This window comes from Sminthopsis crassicaudata, chromosome 3 (genome assembly GCF_048593235.1).
Source record: "Sminthopsis crassicaudata isolate SCR6 chromosome 3, ASM4859323v1, whole genome shotgun sequence".
Lineage (NCBI taxonomy): Eukaryota > Metazoa > Chordata > Mammalia > Dasyuromorphia > Dasyuridae > Sminthopsis > Sminthopsis crassicaudata.
Genome location: NC_133619.1, coordinates 361513978 through 361539089, shown reverse-complemented (window position 1 = coordinate 361539089; position 25112 = coordinate 361513978). Strand labels below are relative to the sequence as shown.

Genomic DNA, 25112 nt, shown 5'->3' with positions numbered 1-25112 from the left:
CTAACTTAATAAGAACAGTCAAAAAATTGGATATATATACAAAACACAACTATATGATATTACATTATAAACCATTTTTGTTGTTTCTAGCAAACATTTAACCAAGTCCCTAACTGCATATGACATAATTTAAGATGGTACACCAAAAGAATTGTGAAAAGTCTGAGACAACCAACACTTTTCTCCAGCAATGTCATTTTAGATGCATTTACACCTTTGAGATTCAGTGTTGTAGTTGTAATTCAATTGTAGTCAATATGACTACATATTGTCAGGTAGGAGTGGGAAAGGGAGATAAAGGAGACAAACCAAATACATGCAAAAAATGTTATGAGGCAGTAAGGCATGAGTACTGCAAGAATGATAGACAATTTATGTTTCAACAGCTGCTTGACAATATTGAGATTTCTGATTTTCTAGTCAGAAATGTCATGTCCCCCAGTGTACAACTTTGTATTTTCTTTCCCACTTCAGTAACAAAATTCGATCTTCAAAAGTCCCAAATAAATTAAGATGTCAGGTTCCTTAATACAGAAAAAAAAGTGTGTGTGTGTGTATATATATATATATATATATATATATATATATATATATATATATATATATATACACACACACACACACACACACACACACACACACTTTTTTTTTCCAATGAAAATTCTCTATAAATGCAACAGAATGATGCATGGTCATTATTTCACTGAAGATTAAATGTTGCAAAATGACCATTAAACTTCTCTCCCAGAATTAAGTTATCAGAATCAAACACTAGTATAGACAAAAATATTGCATAGTTCCTTCAATGCTCACCTTAGAAATGTGAATTAGATCTGTTCTTTCATGAAGAATTATTGCAGATAAAAATAAATGTACATAGCCTCTACCCTTAGGCAGACTGATATTTCCATAGATTTTTAGTTCCTATGTACCCTGGTTTTTTATACTGTTGATTTTTTTCTCTCTCTCACAATTCTGGAAAACTGTTGTTTTTGCCATAGAGAAAGGTAGAAAATAGTTAAGAAACCATACGAAGCCCTAAAAAGTGTTCTAAAAATGTTAATTCAAACCTAAAATTAAGAACTTATCTTTTCACTGATTCAAAATGATTTTTACAGAAGAACAGTATTCTCCAATATATTATTGTGAACTCTATACAGAAAAATACTGCAAGATAAAGATATTGCGAAATATAATAAAATGAAGTAAAAGTAGTTGCTTACTAATTATTAGAAAAGATGAAGAGAAAGATGAAAAGAAAACACTAAGTGGATACCAATGAAGAAGGAAAAAAATAAAGCTTCTCTCAATTCCAAATTGGAAACTTTCTTCTTTGAGGATCCATCAAAAGCAACCTTCCCTACCTTCAAACTCACTTTGTTGTCTCATCCCTCATTATCCAGCAGGCCCAAATAAAGTCAGGGAAATGTGAAAACTAAACTGAAAAATCTACTGTGCTCACACAACAACAAAAAATTCTAATATGATGCATCAGAATTCCAGAATATTCAAATACTCAAGTTGGCCACTCACAGCCAAATGTAACAGAAACTTAACTTCTAAAGCAATATGAAACATGAGGAGCCACATCCCATTTAGGCTCATACCCAATGAAGTAGAAAGTAAGCTGCCAGAGTCTAAGGCACTGGGAAACCTCACTAATAACAAGGAGGAAAAACAAACAAATATGTTCTTCTGCTGGCTTGAAGGCTTTCAAAGAAAGTGCAACTCACTTCTCCAAGGGAAGTGGATTTGGAGTGTAGAGGATCCAAATTAGTCATCCTTGGCTTGGCTATCTACTCTTTGTGTAAGCTTGGGCAAGTCCCTTAATCTCTCTGGGTCCCTTTTTCTTCATTTATGGTATGAAAAGGCTGAATAACAAAGCTCTATTCCAAGGTCAATGAAATATGAAAAAAAAAATTGGTCCTACTTCTCAAAGAAAATATTTCATTTCTCAAGACTTGGGAAATATGCCATACTTATTGATATGTCTATGTAATTTCTTATATTTCTGTATGAAATATCATAAACTCTGAAAATTATTTTCTAAGTAAACAATTTTTAAAAGTCTTTGGAACTTAGAGAATTGGGCCACATAACTTTCAAAAAAATCCTCATATGGTCTTTTATTGGAGAGTCCTTCTTTTGGCATATTTGCTTGAGAAATGACAACCAAAAAGAGCTATAGATTAATCTTGATAAAAAAAAAAAAAAAAGAAAAGAAACTGAGAAAATGAGTTTTTCCCTAGTATGACCTGGAATAAATTAACCTTTTGGGCCTCAAAATCACTATCTCCAGCTTTCAGTATGTGACCAAGTTTCTCTCTGTTAATGTCATATTATTTTTGACAAGGCAAATGGAATAAAAAGAGCATAGGGGCTGGGCCCAGTAGAACAACACAGAAAAGAAAGTTGTGACCTCTTCATCAGGACAGCAGGATTACTCTTTGCTCAGTTTTATTCCTGGCTAGCTGTGTGTTGACTAAGAGAATAACTGAGCCTCTGAGACTAAACTATAGTCTAGTTGTGTAGGTTACAAAATACAGAAGTTGAATAACATCTTTGAAGTCTTTCCTAGTTCTAAGGTCCTTCACATTTTGCCCTGACATCCCACAGAGCAGGCCAGAGCAAAGCAAAATGTCTTGAGATTCTATGGAATAATTTCCATCACATCAAAAATGTATAAAATAAAATTCATTATTTTTATTACTTCCATGTCCATATCCAAGAGATTTTTGTGAAGGATTTGAAAACATGGAAATTTCACTATTAAATAAATGAATCAATATTTAAGTACCTATTATGAGCCTGGCACTCTGCGCTAAGCATATTGGATACAAAAAAGAGAGGCTTTTGCATTATAACAGCATTAGTGATACTAAAGTCTCTCTCTTAGGATTCCTGAAAACCTCAGTTGATAGACATGTCCAAGAATTAATTAAACAATAATTTTAAACAACAAGCATTAATGTGCCAGTCACTTTGCTAGAGGCTGAGGATAAAGAGATAAAATGAAAGAAACGTTCTTTGCCTTTTAGGAGCTAATATTCTTTTGAGATAAACTACATAAATAAATATAAAATAAAAACAAGTTAAATTGGTAAGAAAGAGGAGGGCACTAGCAACTAAGGGCAATCAGAGAAGACTTGAGTAGAAGACAGCATCCAAGCAGAATTTTGAAGGAAACAAAGGATTTTAAGAATTTGAAGTGAGGAAAGGGGACATTCCAAGGCATGCATGAGAACCTAGCCAAGCTGTGAATTATCATGTGTAAGGAACCACAAGACAACCAGCTGGCCAAAGAACTTGGAAAAGGAACAAGTGGTGAGGGTGAGGAACTGGAAAGGTAGACTAAAGCTAGGTTGTAATGGGCTTTAAAACAAGAATTTTATACTTCATAATAGAGGCAAATGGGGAATTGACTGAAGTTTATCGAGTAGGAAAATGGCATGGTCGGACATGCATATTAAGAAAGAATATCACTTGATTCTGCTGCCTGTAAGATGGTGTGGTGGAAGTTCAGATGGCTCATCAGAAAGCTGTTGCAGTAATCCTGGCAAAAGGTAATAGTGGTTTCAACTAGGGTGGGATAGAAGTAAATTGGTGCAAGAGAAGTTATGTAGATAAGGGATAAAATTGCTGGTTTTATCCTGAATTAATTTCTAAAAATACTAAGAGAAGAAAAGTTAACTAGAAGAGAAAGTATGGGGGGAAAGCACTAAAAATAGAAGAGTATAAACTCACCGAGACTGTGGTAATCCTTTTTTACTGAGATCTGCCCTCACACGTTCTCCTACATGTCTGTAAATTTCCACTAAGCTGTTTATTGCTGAGTCTCGAACCTACACACAAAAGAAGATATCTTATAACATTTATTTGTAACTTTATAGCATTTCTCGTTGAAAAAACAAAACAAAGATCACAAACAAATCACCCCACTTTAAAAAATTAAGTCATATTTACCCAGAAACAATTATAGTCACAAGCTCTTAACTACATTCACCTAATTAAAGAGATAGTAATCTACTATTTGCTCATTTTTGGGGACATTAACATGACTAAAGAAATAAATCAGGTTTTTATCATGGAGTTTTTCCATGTGAATGGATACACTGCTTACTATTTATGGCATTTCTATTCTTTGAGGAGAATTATGTCAGAATATTATGTAAAATCTTAATACCAAATCCAACTCTTCAATTTTAATTTTATGAAATGAGATAGCATAATGCTATATACAAAGGATCTGTGATTTTACTAATATAAAAAATTCCATTAATACAGATTGTACTCTGTTGATAACTTAGTAGATATATAGCTGAGAAGTAGTCATCTATACAGAGAGTTTAAGTGCTTTGATTAGGGTCAAATGGCAAGTAAATGTCAAGAGATTAATCTTCCAGACCTCTAGTCTAGTACTCTACTGGGTCACAAGCCAGGCAGCTTCTGTGTGTAACATACTAAGAACAATTAATAGAGGAACCAGGAAATTTGTGGTCTAGTTCCAAGCTCTGCATCTAACTAGCTAGCTCTGCCCACTCTGGGACAGTTTCCTCAACTGAAGAATGAGAGAACAGATCTCTGTCATGGAGTCATGGAAATAGGACATAAGTGAACAATTAAACAGTTTTGAATAATCTCCAAGATTATTCTTGTCCCTATAAAATTCTATGTTGGTACAAATGATTATGTCTATGCTCTAGGTTCTGGGTCACAGAATAAAAGTAAAGCCTAATATCAATCTATTTATGGATATAACATGGATACTAATGGAAATGGCACATAACAAAAGTTTAAGCAACAAAACATAATAAAGCAAAGTTTGTAAGAAGAAAGTAGTTGACTGTAAGGGAACTGAGAGAAGAAGAGAAAAAAACCTGAAAAGTTCAGTGAGGATTAGAAACAACATTAGTAGTTCTGGAGTCATATATTACTTATTTTATTTAACAATATTGTTAAGAACATAATACATTATGTGATACATCTTTTCTATATGAAAGTTGAATATAGGTCCTAAGTTATTAGCATTAACTTTTACTGATGATCACATTCTGTGATGATGATGATTATATCTTTCAGAAAAATTTTTAAGTTAGCCACTTATTGAAAGCATATCAGTTAATTTTTTTTTTTAACACAGAACAATAAGAAACTGCTTCCAAAAAAGGGGGGGGGGGTGCTAATCAAAGTGAAATTTAGATTGAGTAATGATTTTAGGAAATCCAAAATACTCCTATACCCACACACAAATCGCCTCTCAAATCCAACAAAATAATCCTAGAATTAAAAACTCTTGACTTGAGAGGATTTTTATTCTGCATGTAATTTCACAAGGGATGTCATAACAATCTCATAATTTGAAAATTGCTAATGGAGAAAAAGAAAGTACTGATCTATAAATATAACTTGATAGGCCAACAAAAAATTCCTGTAATACATGCCCCTTTGTTATAGCCCAACTATTATCAATACTCAGACTTAAATAATGAAAAGTAAGATGAAAAGCACCACAATTGTTAAATATACTAGTTATAATTACATAAAATGAGACACTGAGATAGGCTGAGACAGAAAGAGATAAACAAAGACAGAAAAGAGAGGCAAAGAGGGAAAAAAAGAGATAAAAACAGACTGGAAGAGGGGAGAAACAGACTTAACACAGTAAAAATAAGATTTAGACAAACCTATAAAGACCACAAAAAAATTTGTTTTTTTAACCATGGTTCAATCTTAAACACCAATGATTTTATGTAAGATTATAATCATTGTTTTGTATATGTATCAGATCAACAAACATTTATAAAACTCTAATCACATATTGTTCACTATAATTAGGCCTGGGGATACAAAAAAAGAGCAATTGGTTAAGAAAAGATGTACAAAGAAGATATAATCAGGATAACAGGATAAATTAGGAAATCTAAAGAGAGAAAGTGTGTATGTTAAACACACTGGAAATAAACCATGAAAATTATTGACTTTAAAATTGTTAACACATACACTGACTTTCCTTCAAGATAGTATGTTAGAAAAAACAGGTGAAGTATAAAAGTATAAGCAATATCTAATGAAGCATATCTGATTAAAAAAAAAAAAAAGGAACTTTTACAATAACAACTGACCTAATATTGTGCATGGTACCCTTCACATATTCGAGTTCTACTTTTGTTCTGAAACACTGAATTCTGTTATCTTCAAGATGGCTCTGTCACTTATTGATTGTAATCTGGGCAGATGCTTAATCTATCTGAGATCAGTTTCTATAAAATGAGGAGATTGGATTGGATGTTCCCTCAGATACCTTCTTACATTAACATCGAAAATCCCATTTCTCTATAAAATGAAGGACAAATGCTTCAAAATTTTCTAGATTGATAGGACAAGCTTGACCTATGATTCAAAAGAGATTTTATCTGATGTATTCTCCCTAAGGTTAAGCCTTCCCACCAATAGCTCCATGTTTAACATAGTATACAAAGAGCCAGTAGGGCAGACTCTGGTCTGGAAGTCAGCAAGGATCGGGTCTATTCCAAGTTCCTCCAGTAAATTCACGTGTGATTTTGGATATGTGACTTCTTGTTTTGGGTCTCAGTTTCCTTACCCGGAAAATATAGGCTTAAATTAGATTTTTAAAATGCCATTCAGCTCTAACAGTCTACAGTATGAGTCCCTGTTAATAAAAACAGAAAACCAGAGTAAAGAAAAGTACTGGCTTTTTACTTTCAACAATGGTGACCCTAGCTCCTGAAAAGTCCCAAGACATTTTCCTCAGGTACTTAAAAAATGTTGAGGCCTTTGCAACTTCTTAATACCACATCTGTATAAAATCTTCTAATAGAATTTTATTAATGGCTACTTCAAATTCCACGAATGAGCTAGAAAACAACAAGAAACTACCTTCTGACACCTCATTAACTCTCAATACCAAAAGATAAATTAATGAATTCATAGTATGTACCTAATTTTCAAAACAAGGATGACATTTTCCAGTCACCTACCAGCAGCCCAACTGCTGTGAGTCACTCTGTGCTCAATGAAAATACTATATTAAACATCAGCTGAGCCAGACTCTTAAATCAAGTTATAAAATATTTATAGAAGCTTTTTCCTCTGAATCTCAAATTGTGCCATATACAATATGGTGATAGTAATCTGGCTCTATCTCATCATAGAATTTTTACATTAAAAAATAAAACCCCTACAGAATAGTGTCTATTAAATAAATAAATATTTCTGTGCAATAAAGTTTCAAGGCAGTAAGTTTTTATGAAAGGATGAATAACCTAAAGAAATAGAAATTTTAATCATAAATATGAAGAGATAAATTCAAAGCCAGAAGCAGGCTTCTTAATTACTTAATTTTTCAAAACCTTCTAAGCATACTTGAGTGAAACCTAATCTTTTAAATACTATGAAGAAATCAAAAGCACAAAATAGATATTGTCACCTGCTATGTTTTGACTTCACCAAATCTTTTTTTTTCCCCCCTTTTTTTTACTGAGGCAATTGGGATTAAGTGACTTGCCCAGAATCACACAGCTAGGAAGTGTTAAGTGTCTGAGGCCAAATTTGAACTCAGGTCCTCCTGACTTCAGGGCTGGTGCTCTATATGTATCACCTAGCTAGCCAACTTCACCAACTCTCAATGACACAGATTTCATTGACCTCTGACAGTATTAAACTAAGTTCAAAAAGCTAGAATACGGGAGAGATTACTTACCACCCTAGGATATATAAATGCCCACTTCTTGTTTCCAATGCCCTTTTTTCTTTGCAGATGCACATCACTTGCTGAGAGATGTAACTAATGCCAGAACTGATGAATATTTTCAGAGGAAACTCAAAAATGTAACAAGGGTCTTATTAAAAATTTGAATAGATCACAAGACAAGTGTAAGTCTATGAACATCTTATTTCTTCTCTTCTGCCTTAAACCTCATGCTCCCAAATCTCTCAGAATTTTCACTGGGAAAAACAATCTTGCAAGTTAGAAAATATGCTATTACCTCCCACAACTATTTTCATATTCATCATCTTATACAAGAAAAATCATTGATAATTTTTTCTTATGCAGCTATGGAAATGATGTGGAAATATGTTTAGAAGAATTGCACATATTTAACCTATCTTAGATTACTTGCTGAGAGGGAAGAGGAGAATAATATGGAATACAAGGTTTTGCAAATGTGAATATTGAAAACTATCTTTCCATGTATTTTGAAAAATAAAAAGCCATTATTAAAAAAAAAATTAATTTGGGCTCAAGAACAGAACTGAGTTAATGAGTGAAGTTAAGTAAGCCATGGATTATCCAAATGTTAGCACCTAAGAAAGTTTTCTTTATCTTAACAGTTAATTGATCTTTTCTGAAAAATTATTTTGAAAACAATAATAACGATGCTTTTGAATTTGTCGTGAACTCCACAAGTTAGATGTTATTTCTTCAGGAACTATTCTGTCCAGTGGCTGTTAAAATTTCACCTTATATTTAAAAGATTTTAAATAGTTTTTATTTAATCTTTACCACAACACTATGGAGATGCTAACATTATCTCCAACTATTGACAAAAAGACTAAGGCTCAGAGATTAAGTGATTTACTCAAGAATAGCAAGCTAGTATATATATGAGGCAGAATCCAAATGTGCTTACAATTTGCATGTAATACTCACTACATTGGGCTGCCCCTCTCACACTTAAAACTATAGGAATTTAACAATTACAAAAAACTATTTTAAAATGATCTGCTCTTCTAACAACTAAGAACATTAGCCTCTTCAATAAGGTCAGAAATCAACAGCAAAGTAGAGATAAAAACCTTAGTGTTCCCCTGATCTATAGGGTAAGATATCAGTATCAAGATAAACTCCCTGAATCTTAGCTGTAAGGAGTACTGGCAAATATCCACTCTAAACTCATCATTTTATGAATGAAAATATTGACTCAAAAATGTCAAGTGATTTAGCTTAAGATTATACAGTGGCTAATGGGGCCATGTTTTTCTTTTAAGAAATTTTATTGGTACCTTTTAAGAAAAACAGATTTATTTCACAAATCTGGTTACCTCCCCCATGAATCCCTCTCTCATAACAATTTTTTTTTTGAAAACCTATATAAAATAATAAATGTGTCAGATTTTAAAACCACTGATATATCTGGAATCTTCTAAATAGTAAAACATAAAAAATTGTACTTAATAAATAAAACATTATACATAAAAACATTCCTCAATTCCATTTTTGGTATGAAGAGGTGAAGGGAGAGTAGAGAGTAAAGACTGAAAGGAGTTAAAGCAAAGCAGTCAACTTGGATTTTAAGCTATTTTTATAGTTGCCACAGATATTTGTTTACTCCATTATTAAGCTACCATCTTCCTTGCCTCTGCCCTGCCAATCTTTCCCTTCTCCTGACCAGAGAACACTTTGGTTTAGTTTCTCTTCCGAAGTGAAATATTCAATTTAATCCACTCTACCCTGGGGCCCAGTGTGATTAGCTGCAAACTAACCTACTCAATCTAGTTGGACCCAAACATGTTTCATATGCATCTAATGCAGATTAGGGACACCTTGCCATATGGTCCCCAAACCTCTTCTCCTCCCTCCCCACCCACAACTTTTTCATCTCTTGATCTGAAAATAGTACATCAATGCTGCCATTTCTTCTAAAAAAAACCTGGCCATCTAATGCTTTACTCTTCATTCCCATGACTTCCCAAATCAAAAATCCCTTCTCTTGCCATCATCCAAAGCGTTGCCTCCCTCATTAGAAAGTAAGGTCTTCAAACACAACATCTTGCTTTTCTATGTATATCTCAATAATTGCATTTTTCATTCATTCAAGCTCTGAGTTAATTAACTGAAAGAATATCATAGAGTGAATACAACACATGAAATTCAGAAGATGAGTAAGTAAATGCTCCCACAAGAAGACAGAGGGAAAGAGAGAGAAATAAAGAGAAGAAAAATAAAGGAGAAAAAAAAAGAATTTTCCAGTTTGGTATTAATTCGTTGTTGCAACTGTGAGGTGTCTCTGTTTGTCATCTCATTAAATTCCTACAGTGATAAATTAAAGAAGGGAGTCTGGTTTAAGAGAGTGTGAACAATAAGGAAAACCTGGGTCTAATCCCTTTTTGAGAAGAGGAGGTACTAGGAACAAATGGAAAGCGAGAAAACTGAAAGAAGAAAAAGTAAGAAACTGAGCAGGATCATAGAAGCAGAACAGGAAAGCTCTTTGGAGATCTTCAAACCATAGACCACAGAATTAAAGAGTTAGAATTAGTAAACCTTGAGAAGCCAGCTAGTCTAACCTCCTTGTTTTACAGAGGAGCTTGTTACAACCCAAAAAAATTTGACTAATTTGACCAAAACACATGCAGAGAAAAGTAAAAATGAGAGAAAAGGAAGATCTAAAACAGGGCTAGAAATGTTAGAAAAAGAAAAGCCCATACAGAGAGAAACTGTATTGAAATATTGCTTCAAAGAAACTGAATTTCATACTGGTTTAACTCAGCTATAGCTACATTCAACTCAACAACTTGCTGGTAGATTGTTTATTCTTTTTCTCTTTAATTTATAAGCTATAGAAATAATCAGCCTAGCAAAGAAGCAATTTTTCTATGGAAACTGTGGGCAAAGCAATCTAAGGCTGGCTGAAATTCAGCCAAGAACTGAGATCCCCATCTCTCTGGTACCACATAAAGTACAGCAGTTACACATGATACACTATCCTGAGCACCTCTTAAATGTTGCTGACAAACTATCAGTACTGTCAACAAGCAAGAGAATTCAAATAAATCTTAATACATAGAATACCAAACTTATGGAAACTTTCTTAGATAAAATTTCTCCCAATGTTTTTTCATGTTAAACTTACCTGGCCATTTGGATCTCCAAGTAAATTACATATATGTGGCACAATCTTACTTAGCGTTAAAGTATGGGCACCAGAGCTGAAAACAAAAGCAAACATTAGTACAGGCAATGGAAAGAATGGAAAAAATACCACCCCCTTTTCTGCTCAGTCCATAGTGACACCCATCCTTTTAAGACACAGCTCCAGCCATAAAATTATCCATAATGTCTTTGGGACTTTCCTTGAAAGTATATACGGGTTTTCATCAGATTCAACACAGACACCTAAGACACTTGTTACTTTAAGTGCTTCCCTTTTCATAAGACCTAATCAAGAATCTGCTGTTATTAATTTCAGAAAGGCAAGGAACTATATTTTATAATCCTTTTAATGAGATTATGAGCACTAAGTATAGAGCTTTTGCATATACTTGTTGAATGAATGAGTGCATTTCTTGAAAGCTCACTTACGTTCTACAAGAGAAGTATGAATCAGGTTTAAACTTACGCATTCAGTGTTGCAATAAGGCAGAGACAAACACCTTCTCTGGTACGGAAATTCTTGTGTTTGAACCCTCCTAACATTCTGTCCCACACATACTGCAAAAGACATGTAAAGTTGGAAAGAACCAAAAGGAATTAGACTTTTTTCTTTTCATCTACAGGTTAAAAAATAGTCTAAACAAATAGCAGGTAAAAGAAGAATGGGTCAGTAATTAAACCTTCTAAAACCTTCAAACTAAAAGCAGCCGACATGGATATTAATTCTTTTAACAATTCAACTTATACTTTATAGCTCACTAATACACTTTTGAATACCTTCACTACAATAATAAATAAGAAACAGAAAGTAAAATAATGGCCTAACAAATGATTTTTCTAGTACTCTGGATTTTCAAAGTGAAAAGCATTCTTTTCCATGATCTTATATGAGCTAGCTGGTGAACAAACCATGAGGAAGCTCTGCATAATTATACCTGAGGGCTGGCAGCTTGTTCCATCATCTTCAGCAGCAGAGTTTGGTCTTGCTCTCTCACAGAATCTTTAGCATCACCCAACCTGTCAATTAGACTAGGGAGCACTAAAAGCAAGATAAAAATTAATTAAATCAAAACATGTTTTGTAAGCTGTGATCACCAATTAAATTCACCGAATTTCAAGTACCTGCTGTCCTGTAGCAAGCACATTACAGTAGACTAAGTAAATTAATAGAAACAACTCACACTTAAAAGAATTCCTACAGTGGGAATTAAATTAGCAAGTATTTCATCCCCCCTCCCCCATACACATATTTTAGACAACTTAAAAGTTGCACACACACAAAAAAAAAAAAGCAAGCCATCACTAATATAAGTTTTAAAAAGGTTTACTAAGTCCTAACAACAATCATAAAAAGTGTAATAATTATTCTCCCCAGTGAGACATAGTGGATCAATGGATAAAGGCTGACCTCTGGGCCAAGAAGTCCCCTCTCTAGTAGACTTACTATTTTTGTGGGTCCCTGGACAACTCACTTAATCTGTTAAAGCCCCAGTAACTCTAATTTAAGTTGGAGAGAAGGCATTAGCCTTCTTTGAAAAAGGAGAAAGGAATTCTTAGTATCAGTGACATCATAAGTTCTATCATATCATAGCCCCATTTTCATAGATGAGCAAATTGTCTCGAAGAAGTGAAGGAATTGATCTAGACTCACAAAATCAGGGCAAGAGGAGAGATTCGAATTCAGATTTCCTTACTTCAGGGCTTTTTCACTACCCCATATTATCTCTTTATACAAAGATCATTATCACAATCACATGATCATTGGGTTCTAAGTATAAAGATATTTTAGGAAGAAGAAGGGAAACCAATTATGAACTGAAGACTCGGGAAGGGCTTAGGATAAACAAGAAATTCAGCAAGTGGAGAGGGTCATATATTGCACAGATAATTGGGTAAAAAGGAAGTAGTAGAAAATACTATACAATGTTGGGTGACAGATAAGCTCACTGAAGCTTAAAACATTAAAGGGAGGGAGTAGTGTGGTATATGACATTAGATCTGTTGAGGGAAAAGGAAGAAGAGAAGATCTAAAATGCCATTAAAATAAAAATTGAATTTTATTTGAGAAGCAATAGGGAATTACTACAGATATTTAGAAAGATGACCAAAAAATCCAGACAACAACAAAATCATTCTAGCAGTAGCAATGAATCAAAATCAACAAATCTCTGAGGTTCTGAGGATAAAACAAAACAAAATTAATACATACCCAATACCTATCCTCAATGAGTTTATATTCTACAATGAAGAAACACCATATAAACAGACAAATGTAATATACTTTGAGGAGAACAGGGGACACTTAAAAACTAGGGGGAATCAGGAAAAGTTTCATATAGTGGGAAGGATGGTATGAAGATGGAAAGAGGTGATAAAAAGACCACTGCAGTTATCATGTGGGAGTAGCAATAAAGATTTGTTCAGGATGATGAAGAAGGTAAAGTGGGAAGAGAAGGGAGCACAGGTACAAGACATAATTTAGTAACAAAAATGAGAGATTACAGAAAAGAGGAACAAAGAGAATATAAAAATTTCAATCTAAGAATTATTGTACCCTTAATAGTTCAGTCTGAAGAATGACCAGGTTTAATAAATTATTTCAATTTCTATGAAGGAGAGATCAATTTTATAGAGATGAAATCAAGTTAAAATGTGATTTTTAAAAAGTGGTAAAATCAAAACAGGGGAATCACACACAAGGAAGGTATTATGACTTTCCACTACCAACTTTGTCAAAGTGGTAAAGAAATTAAAAAAAAAAAAAAAAAAAAGGAATATGGGAAGGAAATGTTAGTTAAATTAGTCTCAGTACCCTAGAGGTCATGAAATTCCGGTGGTCTTTCCCTCTTCCTCCACAGCAGAGGCTCTATTGGAGTCCTCTATAAATATAACAAAAATGCTAGATTAGATCTGGGAGAGACATCAGAAGTCATGTACTTGAACCTCACCTGATTTTTAAAGATGAGGAAATGAAACCTGGTAGAACTTAAAAACCAGAAAAAAAATCTGAATTCCAGTCTATATGATTAGAAGACCAGAATTCTAATTCTAGCAACACCAGCTGTCAACCACTTTTCCCTTGAAGAAGTAAAAAGTAGTCCTTTCTTTCTGTCTAAATGGCACCTTGGTTACCTCTGAAAAAGACTAAGCTAAAAATTCTTTGTGAAACAAAATTTATTTTATCCTGAAACCAACTAAGCTTAGAAAATAAGCTACATTAAACATTAAAAAGTTCTTTCTAAAACAAGCCAAAGGCACCTTATATTGATTGGGTAAAATTAAAATGTTCAAAATCTTGCCCAAAGGAATATCAAAGTAATATATTCATATAATCATTGCCCTACAACCAAAATCAAGACTAGATTAAGGAGAATCATTTTGTTTTCCTTTAAAAGGCATTCCCAAAACTATCACATTGGAGGATTTAGCTTCAAGTTGCAGAACTGCAGTGATGAAGAAAAAACTGGTCTGGGACTCAGAAAAATATAGAAAGAATCCTACCCCTTGCCACACAGTAATTGTGTAACCTTGGACAAACCCTTTCACCTTCACAGGCTTCAGTTATCTTAACTGTAACTGTTTTAATTTTCATTCACTATTTGCTCAAGTTATACTAAATATTTATCTGCTACACATTCTATTTCTTCCTCCCCTCTCATCTCACCATTTTAGCTACTTGAGGGCCTGACCACTTTTCCTTTACCCATTGTATTACCAGTAAAGACAGAATTTAGCAAGAAGATATTTGATAAATACTTTGTATAAAAACTGGAAGGGGTTCTTCTGCATAAAAGTCTTATTTCCGCCCATGAACTCAAAGCAGATGGCCTTTAGAATCACCTGAAATTTTATGGACAACTGAAATGGTAATGAATACTAAAAGCATTTGCTTTTATACTTTTTTTCCCTTTAAAACAATGCATGGCTTTCCTAGGATTGAAGCTATTGCTACAGGATTCTTCCTCCTCCACCCCCTATCCTCTAGTGTCTGCCTAAAACTACTAACTAAACACAAAGTAGAAGAAAGAGTAGCTGACATTCACAGAAGGCTAACATAAGCTAACTTTTATCTATCAAAAACAACAGACTATTCAGTGTAGAGGCTTCGGAGTTTCAGAGGAGTAGGAAGATGATCCAGTCAGGAGGGGGAGCTCGTGCATACGAGAGGAGGGAGGAGGCAGGGAGGGAGAGGCAGGGCAGCGCAAGAGGTGGGGTGAATGGGAAGGGAGAGGCGCTCTGGGCTACGTGCCGGGAACGGGAAGAGGCGGAGCCACACTAGAACGGGGTGGAGAAAGGGCGGGACAGCGCGCAGGGGCCGAGCCGAGGCGAGTTAGCCGCGCGACTGCCTTACCTGTGCCTATTTGTGCTTTAAATCGATCCTGCAGCCGGGACACCAGAGCTGACAAGATGTCCATACCCAGAAGTGCGACCTACAGAACAAAAAACCAGGGGACACATTAGGATTCTTTACGAAAAGCGGCAGCCGGGCTCACCGGTTCATGAAAATACGGCTTCGTCCAGTGTGACTTGTCCAGGCGAGAAGCAAGAGCGCTTCTCCCATTTTGGCCAATGGAGCATGAACCCCTTCTCCTGCTGGGGAAGAATTGGGCTCAACCTCAATAGTAACGTAAAACCGAAAAAAAACGGGACGGCAACAAGAGAAAAGAACAGGCAAGGCAGGAGCTCATAAAGACAAGAGAAATTTTATTTTTGCTACTTGGCTCCTTTCCCGCTCTCCTTTCGGAATAGAATAGACCGCATATGCAAATACAACAACTAAGCGGCGCGCTGCCTTGTGGGTAGAAAGATCATCTGCACAGATACAATTTAGAGAACGCTTTAAAAAATGACTAGGTAAGGCGGGATCGAAGTTTTGATGGGGCTTTTTTGTCAATGAAAACTTCCTTCAAGATCTCTCAGCTTGAACTTGCGCAGCAAGTTAGTCACCACAAGGTAACTTGGTGTTCCCTACTCCTCACTTGATGATATGGGACGACTACAACTAACCATCCTTTTCTTGGGGTTGCGTTACTGTTCAATGAACGTCTAGTGAGAACAGTACTGCTAACGCCTAAACAACACATGCGCATCTCTTAAAGCTTTGCTTTAACAAGGTGCAATTTTTGGAAACCCCCCCCAAGGTCATATGAAATGCAAGGAAAATTATTTTTTTCTTTCTGCAGGTTTATATCGTAACCACTGGATGGCGCAGAGAACCCCCACTTAAACAACTATGCTTTCAAGAAGTGCTTGTTTTTTCTTTTGCCACCTACATTTTCATGCCCCACTGTGGAATATAATTTTTTTACAATTGCATTTTCATCTCATTTACAATATCAGTCGATCTATAATAATTCACTTAAGTAATTATCTTAAATACTGGCCTCAAAACGATTCATCAAAAGGTTTTCCCCTATGAAACACTATTATACAAAAGCAATTCTCACACCGAGCAATCTTGGTAATCAAGACCAAAAAGCCCCCCAAAAACCTGATATAGTGATGAAGTCATGATCTGAATAATCACTAGGCAATTCTAATTCCTCTTTATATTGTCTGCCTCACTGTTCTGTAACAAAAATGTCTCTCCCCATAATGTGAAATCACAATGTACAATTTCTTACTCTGCCCTGAAATAGGATTCTTTGAATTTTGCCCAAATTTGTCCTGAACAACGACTTAAAATCAGGAATAAAATTTTTAAAAGGCTGCTCCTATTTTCAAAGATCAATTAAATGAATACCAGAGGTGTGTAAACAATTCTGTCAACTCCTTTGATAACAGAAAAATGGTTCTTCTGAACATAAAGAGAATGTAAATGATGACTATATAACATGGAAGATCTTATTAAACAAATCTCTTTGAAGAGCTAAAAGCTGGATTTCTTCAAAAACATCATTTAATGGTGTAATTTACTCTTTACAAATGGGAATCCTGATACCAAATATACTTTTACACCACCTCTGCAACATGGGCTTGTGTGAGGTATCATTTTTATGATGTTAATTCAATGATGTATTATTAACAAGCTTAACACTATACCTTTCTATAGGTTCTCCCTATCTTTTCTCATATCAGGCACATGACTTATAAGGTTACAAGAAGACTACTGTGTTTCTCAATTATGACAACTTATAAAGGAATGCTCTTGATGTATGATGAGAGGAGTTTCTAAAATGTCCTAGAGTGAAGGATTGTTTTTCTCAACATATTTTCCAACACAAGCCAAGAAATGTTCAAAGAACTATTTTGGGTTTGTTTGTGGTTTTAACAGTGAAGATAAACAGGGAAAAAGTGTAAAGTAATTCTCAAAATAGTTCTGCTTTAACTTAAGAAAGTTAGCTGTTTATCCCCCAAAAGGTAATTTTATTCAACTTCATATTTATCTTTAATTCTCTTATTAGTTATTTTTTGAAATTAAGAGGAGGAGCACAGCAGAAATGAGAATAACAACTTTTCACGTTCCTTATATTGACTTGTTCCAAAGAATCAGATAATCCAATGTTTCATTTGGTAAGAGCATGGTGTGCTAAAGAACACACTCATTTTGTTATATAAACAAGATCAAATAATTCGACAACCTAGTTCTCAGTGTACTTCCAGAAAAATGTTGAGTCTGATTAAAAGACACAAGTATCTCCTGTATGACAGAAAACCACCCATGTAGTGGTAAAACTTCCCCACTATTTCTCATACTGAATATACATTCCAGCAGCAACACATAGAGATCTCAGTTTACAGGGAAGCCCAGTGGCCTAGAATCTAATCTTTGATTATACTGATCACAAGGAACAAGGCTGTAATTCATCTAAAGTTTTATAACATTCATGCACATTCCTCACCCACTTGAAGAAACAAACATCCTTTTAATATCTTTGGTCAGTATTTAAAATTGACAGTTTGCTCCAACCACTACTAAAGAAGGAGGTGGTCATTTGGATAATAAAATGGGGGAAGTATACAAGCTTGGTTAAAAAGTCTGATCCACTGATGCTGAGTGAAATGAGCAGAACTAGGAGATCATTATACACTTCAACAATAATACTATATGAGGATGTATTCTGATGGAAGTGGATATCTTCAACATAGAAGATCTAATTCAGTTCCAGTTGATCAATGATGGACACAATCAGCTACCCTCAGAGAAGGAACACTGGGAAATGATTTGGGTAAACTGTTTGCAATTTTTGTTTTTCTTCCCAGGTTATTTTTACTTTCCGAATTCAATTCTTCCTTTGCAACAGCAACAACAAAAAAATTCTGCACATATATATTGTATCTAGGATATAAAAGGGGGAAAAATGTTATAATTATAAAATAAAATAAAAATTTTAAATAAAAATAAAAAGTCTGATCCACTTCTCCCAGGCCATAAAGAGAGTTGGGACAGGGACAATCACTGTGAAGACTTTAAACATGAGCAAATATTTAACATGCCCAAATGCTGCTGGGAGATGGGACAGCTTAGGCTGGGGAGGGGGAAGATAAGCCTAGAAAAGAAAAGGGCTTCTCTAATACAGGAAATACTTCAGAAGCATCCAACAACAAAAATCCAGAAACAGCCCCTCTCATGAGAGGTGTGCAGGCATTTTTAATCTTAGAATGAAAGCAGAAGACAAAAGTTAGGAGAGTCAATTCTGGTCCAGCCTAGGGTAAACAACCAAAAACAGAGAAGGCCCAGAAAAGAGCAGAGTATATCTAGATAGCACAATAAAGTGGGCTATGTGGCCTGTAGCCCCTATTACTGTGAGTTCCCTTGGGGCATCATTTTAACTTCCTTGGCTCATTTTCTATGGAAGAATATCAGGAAGGTCTAGATGGCCTTTGAGACCACATATGAATATAGGACAAGAAGGGATTCCTTCATTAGCCCAGAATGAGATGTGTAGAGGAAGCAGGGAAACTAGTCAGTTATTGGACTAATGGGAGTATCAAGGTCCAGGAAGAATTTAGAATGAAACAGGGAAAATCCAAACCAGGAGTGGACTGCTGAGAGGTACTCAGACACAGAGGATGAACAAATAGTTCCAAGTATCTTTATGAGAACAGGATAAAGTGGAAGCTACAAGAGCTTCTATTAGACTCACAAAGTCCCTCCATCAGATCCCCTAAAGAAGGTGGGGTATGTGTAAGGAAGGAAAGGTTAAGGTTTTAACATTGCTAGTAAGAAAATGTAAGTACCTGGGACAAATAAGTATATGTCCTCCTTCATTCAATAGAAACTGATGAAAAAAATGCTTATGAAAATCTATTATTTAAAAGGAGAACTAAGTTGATGACTCCTAAAGTGAATTGAAAAATCATTTGTATAATCATGAATTCAACCCTAATTTATCTGTTTTAGGGCTGGAAAGAACCTTAAAGACATTTAATCCAATTGCTTTATTTTACAAATGAAGAGAATGACGCCAGGGAAACAAAGTTAACTTGCCCAATGTCATATAAAGAATTAGTGAAACTAAATATAGAATCGAGAAGTAAAATAAAGTTATACTCAGAATTCCAGGCTAGTGCTCTTTTGACACTATCTTAATTTCTTTTTTTCTTATAAGCTAACTTTTCTCAACATCAGTTTTCTCTCCAATAAAATAGATAATGCAATTTTATTTGGTTTTGTTTGATTTTATTTGTTAAAAGAAAGTTCCATAGGGAAGAGGAGTGTCCCTGTGCTCAATAATTATGATATAAAGCCAAAAGACATCACCTCAGTTTTTGACACAACCATATAATGCAATTATCAAGATCAAATCAAAACAAAGATTCGAACAGGGGGAAAAACATGTCTTTAATGCTTGCAACTTAAAGGCACAATAGCCAAATGGAAAGAATGTTGGATTCACAATTAGAGAATCTGGGTTCAAATTTTAGATATGTTCCTTAAATATCTATGAGATCTTGAACAAGTCACTTATCTTCTAAGGTGTCAGTTCTTCATCTGTAAAATGATGGAATTGGACAAGTTGAATTCTAAAGAGCCTTCCAGTTCTAAATCTATGACTTACAGTGTGGAACATGATCAGTTTTAGACATCTACAGAACATCTATTTAGAGGGATCCAAAAAACAGGTGAAATGTATGGAAGATTAGTCCTAGAAAGGTGAAATTGAGATCATTAAGTGTAATAACACAAAGTGAAAGGACACAGCCTTTAGGAACACCCATCTTTCATTCACCAGAGTGACCTGGATGAAGATGCACCAAAAAAGATTCAAAAGAAATATTCATACAAGTAAGAAGAAAACTAGGACATTAATAAGCTACTCAATCTTAAGTCGTGACTATTTGAAGCCTCTATTTTCTCATTTGTGAAATAAACAAGTTAGACTTGAGCATCTCTGTGTCCTAAGGAATGGTTCTGGGCTTGCAGCAAAGATAAATTAACCAAGGTCACGAGAGTCACTTTTGAACCCAGGCCTTCCTGGACCCCAAGCCCACTACCTCCTTCCTGGAAAGAAAAAAGTCAGTCAGTTTCCCTAAGTCCCTCTCCTTTTTACACCCACTGCTCCCTGTTAGACACAGTCCTCTTCTACTAAAATACCGCCCTCTGAGATAATAAATAGATTAGAGGAACAGAGGATAATCTACCTCTCAGACTTGTGGAGGAGGAAGGAATTTATGACCAGAGGAGAACTAGAAATCATTCTTGATCACAAAATAGAAGATTTTGATTACATCAAACTAAAAAGTTTCTGTACAAATAATACTAATGCAAACAAGATTAGAAGGGAAGTAACAAATTGGGAAAATATTTTTAAAAACAAAGGTTCTGACAAAGGTCTCATTTCCAAAATATATAGAGAACTGACCCTGATTTATAGGAAACCAAACCATTCTCCAATTGATAAATGGTCAAAGGATATGAACAGACAATTCTCAGAGGAAGAAATTGAAACTATATCCACTCACATGAAAGAGTGTTCCAAATCACTATTGATCAGAGAAATGCAAATTAAGACAACTCTGAGATACCACTACACACCTGTCAGATTGGCTAAGATGACAGGAACAAATAATGATGAATGTTGGAGGGGATGTGGGGAAACTGGGACACTAATACATTGCTGGTGGAGTTGCGAAAGAATCCAGCCATTCTGGAGAGCAATCTGGAATTATGCCCAAAAAGTTATCAAACTGTGCATACCCTTTGACCCAGCAGTGCTACTACTGGGCTTATATCCCAAAGAAATACTAAAGAGCGGAAAGAGACATATATGTGCCAAAATGTTTGTGGCAGCTCTTTTTGTAGTGGCTAGAAACTGGAAGATGAATGGATGTCCATCAGTTGGAGAATGGTTGGGTAAATTATGGTATATGAAGGTTATGGAATATTATTGCTCTGTAAGAAATGACCAGCAGGAGGAATACAGAGAGGCCTGGAGAGACTTAAATCAACTGGTGCTGAGTGAAATGAGCAGAACCAGAAGATCACTGTACACTTCAACAACAATACTGTATGAGGATGTATTCTGATGGAAGTGGAAATCTTCAACATAAAGAAAAACCAACTCACTTCCAGTTGATCAATGATGGACAGAGGTAGCTACACCCAGAGAAGAAACACTGGGAAGTGAATGTAAATTGTTAGCACTAATATCTGTCTGCCCAGGTTACATGTACCTTCGGAATCTAAAGTTTATTGTGCAATAAGAAAATTATATTCACATACATGTATTGTATCTAGACTATATTGTAACACATGTAAAATGTATGGGATTGCCTGTCATCGGGGGGAGGGAATAGAGGGAGGGGGGGTAAATTGGAAAAATGAATACAAGGGATAATATTATAAAAAAATATATATATATATATATAATAAAAAATTATTAATTAAAAAAAAATAAAATAAAATACCGCCCTCTTTGAGAGCAAGGATTGATTTGCTTTTTGTATTTATATGCCAAGAATTTATCAAATTGACAGTCACAGAATAAGTGCTTTAAAGTGGTTTTTCCTCGATTCATTCTTATGTTACTTTCAAGTAAGAATGAAAAATGGGTGGTGATCTTAGATACTAGATTCCTAGTCAATACATTGCAGGATGAATACTTTGTCATACAACAGATTCCTTTAGTGGAAATTTAGAGCAACAACCCGAAAGGTTTATAATAATAATAATAATAATAATAATAATAATAGCTACTTTGTTGTTCTCAGCAGACAGTACATACTGATTCATATTATAATGGAAAGACCAAGACAGAGGTTGAGATCTAGAATCTCATTCCGACTTTGTGATTTTTGTTGAATCACTTGGACCCTTTGAAATTTCACTTTCCTCATTTGTAAATTGAGGGTGTTGGATTACAGTGTCTCTCTCTCTGTATATCGCCTCCAGTGGCAAGGTAAATAGAGTTCCTGACCTGAAATTGGTAAAATGTGAGTTTAAATTATGCCTCAGATATTAGTAAGCATGACTCTGGAGTAAGAAACTATTTTAAAAAATTGTCATTAAAAGCAAGTGAAGTAAAAAAGCATTCTGCAAACCTTAAAGCAGGGGTTCTCAAACTACGGCCCGCAGGCCAGATGCGGCTGCTGAGGATGTTTATGTAGCTCGCAGGGTTATGGCAAATGGGCTGAGGGGCGGAGACAGAGTGTGAGTTTTTGTTTTTACTATCCAACAATCTGAGGGACAGTGAACTGGCCCCCTATTTTAAAAAGTTTGAGGACCACTGCCTTAAAGCACTGTAAAAATACTAGCTATTATTCTGATACTTCACTCTTTGAATGCTTAGTGGTATTCCATATTAGTCAGTTTACACTGGCTTCATGTGCTCAGTGATCCACTATACCAATGCCCAATCCTGAGGACTTTCCTGGCCACTCCCCATTTCCATATGACCTAAGTCCTTTAGATTTTCCCATGGCACACCTTCCCTTGATAAAGTATATGAATTAATGACACTTGGGATATTTTCAAATATATCAAATACATTTCTGCTGCCATAGTGTTTATAACATTCAAATAATCAATTCAGTCAAAGGGAAAGATTCCTTTTTAATTCCTAACCCAATTTCTCTGGCTAGGACATATCACCAGGAGTTCAGTAAACTAAACCTAGTAAGGTTATTCTACAAAGGTGAATAGAAATGTGTCAATAAAAAGATTCAACACAATGTTTGAAGAAGACAACTGGGCCATTTCCAAGGTTTCTAAGAGAACTATAGAACACAGCTTCCTTGGGCTAGAGGAAGCATTCTAGCCAGCACACAATAGGATCAAGTGAAGTTAAAAAAAACTTCCAATCTATAGTTTACTTCAAGCTCTACTAAAATCTGCCTTTGTACAAAAAGCAATCCCAAGAGTTTCTGGCTCCATTCAGTCTCATAGTATGTCTATTTCTCATAAACCTTAGCTGAATAATTCCTATTCATCTTATCCAGCTTTATGTTCCAGCAGAAGTAGTCAGGTAGACTGAGCTGCAAGTACAATTCGTAAAAGTCACTTCTACATCTTGGACTTATATCCCCAGAGGAACTTCAGGAAATTTAGATAAATTTGTATTTTTCACCCTCTGTGTTTTCAAGGGTGAAACATTCAAATGAGGAAAACTGAGACTCAAAGAGTTAGAAAACAATTTTGAAAAGGCACAGGGTCACACAGCTAGTAAATGACTAAGGCCAAATTTAAATTCAAGTCTTCCTGACTCCAGTGGGTCACTTAAGAGACAGACCCGACTGAACAATTGAGCTCCAGAACTTGTGATCTACTCACTGAGCCACTTCAAGGGTCCCTTCACTGATATTCTACTAAGAGAAAGTTCTTGGATCTCTATCTTATGCAATACAACTTCCTAACTTAGTTCCCTCTACTTTCCATTTGTATCTTCTACTACATCCAGGCCACTTCCCACAATGTCATCTGAATAGAATTAATACTCATTCCCCAAAACAAGCTTATGTGAGCTACACTACCTAAAATGTATAACTGTAATATTCTTTTGGTTTGGTTTTCTTGGAGTTTCTGGGAGTAGCCTTTGTTTCAGTTCAGTAATCACCACAAGTGTAGCCAGGGGTTAAAGTCCAAATCCTTTATTATCGCTTTCAAATTCTTGTCTCCTCTCCTGGGGCCTGGTTAGCTTTCTTACAGTCCAAATTCTTTATTATCTCCTTCCTGGGGCTGGGCAGCTTTGTGGAGAGCCTTTCAGACCGGCCTTGGTCTCAGTGGAGAAATGCAGGGGGAGAGCCTGCCTCCAGTGGCCTGACTGAAGATCAAATGAATGTCTGTCCTTGATTCTGAGAGCTTAAGCTCCTGCCTGTTTTCTCTGCCCTCTGAAAGCTTCTTCTCTGTGGCTCTCAGTCCCTGCTTATATGCTCCACACTGAGTATAAACCAATCATTATATCACTAGGAAACCATTATTTGTTGTAAGATTAAATCAATCATACTGAACTATGCTAAACTAGATAACCATTGTCTCTATCAATTCCACTGACTTAGCACCATGTAAGAATCCTTTGTTTCAAGAGTTCTGGGCCATAACATATAACACCATATTTCATTCCTTTATCAAATATGTGAATGCCTATTATAGGCATAAATGTAGGAAATGCAAAAAAGTGTAACATTAGCTATTTCCCACATCTATGGGGGGAGGGGGGGAAGGGAGAGACACTCAAATATTGGATAAGTGAATGGGATATGATGTTCTACAGTTAAAAAACATTAAAACTACCAAAAGAGGAAATCAAGACTGTCACAAAAAAACCTCACGAAGTAACAGAAGGATCCTGTCTGTAGTGAATCTTTCATCCAATATTATAAGTTAATGACCTTCCTAGAGTTAGTCACTTAAGTTCTCAGAGCTCTAGTTTCTTCATCTGTAATATGGAGATAATATGTGTCATACTTACCTGGCAAGACAGTTATCAGACTGAAATGAATAGTGTATATGAAGTGCTTTGCATACTTCAGAATACCATATGAATATCAACTATTATTAATATTGTTACTGTTGCTATTTACTAACTGGCTCTTTTCTGGAGGGCAAAAAGGAGCACTATGCCTAGACATATTGGACAAATATTTAGATAGACCTATTTGGAATTGCTGACAGTAAATGGTGAGAACATTTGTGTGTTTATGTACTTATTATGTTTCAGACACTGTGCAAAGCAACAGCCTTTGCCCTCAGGGGGCTCACAGTTTAATGAGCTAACAGCCAGTTTGGCCAATCTAGATTTCAACAACACAAAAACATGAAGCTGTGAGATCCAATCTTATG

The 25112-nt window shown here is 35.3% G+C and overlaps 1 protein-coding gene, 2 long non-coding RNA genes and 1 other non-coding gene across 17 annotated transcripts in view; 3 read left to right on the top strand and 1 right to left on the bottom strand.

The window, feature by feature from the left end:
* The window catches only part of CLASP1 (cytoplasmic linker associated protein 1), a 315917-nt gene that overhangs the window by 187866 nt on the left and 102939 nt on the right, over positions 1-25112 (bottom strand). For 12 of the 13 annotated variants that reach the window (XM_074301768.1, XM_074301766.1, XM_074301767.1 and 9 more), the window contains exons 3-7: positions 15243-15321; positions 11827-11930; positions 11358-11449; positions 10872-10947; positions 3745-3842 (exon numbers count right to left, since the gene is read on the bottom strand). In XM_074301768.1, coding sequence (XP_074157869.1) covers positions 3745-3842; positions 10872-10947; positions 11358-11449; positions 11827-11930; positions 15243-15321 — 449 coding nt within the window. Of the gene's footprint in view, positions 1-813; positions 984-1223; positions 1381-3744; positions 3843-10871; positions 10948-11357; positions 11450-11826; positions 11931-15242; positions 15322-25112 lie in introns of those variants that run through there. The other variant, XM_074301776.1, reaches the window with a different exon arrangement.
* On the top strand, positions 1547-7886 carry LOC141561769 (uncharacterized). Its single transcript, XR_012488151.1, has 2 exons — positions 1547-1807; positions 7778-7886. It is a non-coding gene; the product is annotated as an uncharacterized LOC141561769 (long non-coding RNA).
* LOC141561770 (uncharacterized) lies at positions 15155-18239 on the top strand. 2 transcript variants are annotated; one of them, XR_012488152.1, is made up of 2 exons: positions 15155-15745; positions 16075-18239. It is a non-coding gene; the product is annotated as an uncharacterized LOC141561770 (long non-coding RNA). The 2 variants fall into 2 exon arrangements; XR_012488153.1 differs by having other exon boundaries at positions 15191-15844.
* On the top strand, positions 15897-16022 carry LOC141565279 (U4atac minor spliceosomal RNA). The gene has a single exon (XR_012488955.1). It is a non-coding gene; the product is annotated as a U4atac minor spliceosomal RNA (small nuclear RNA).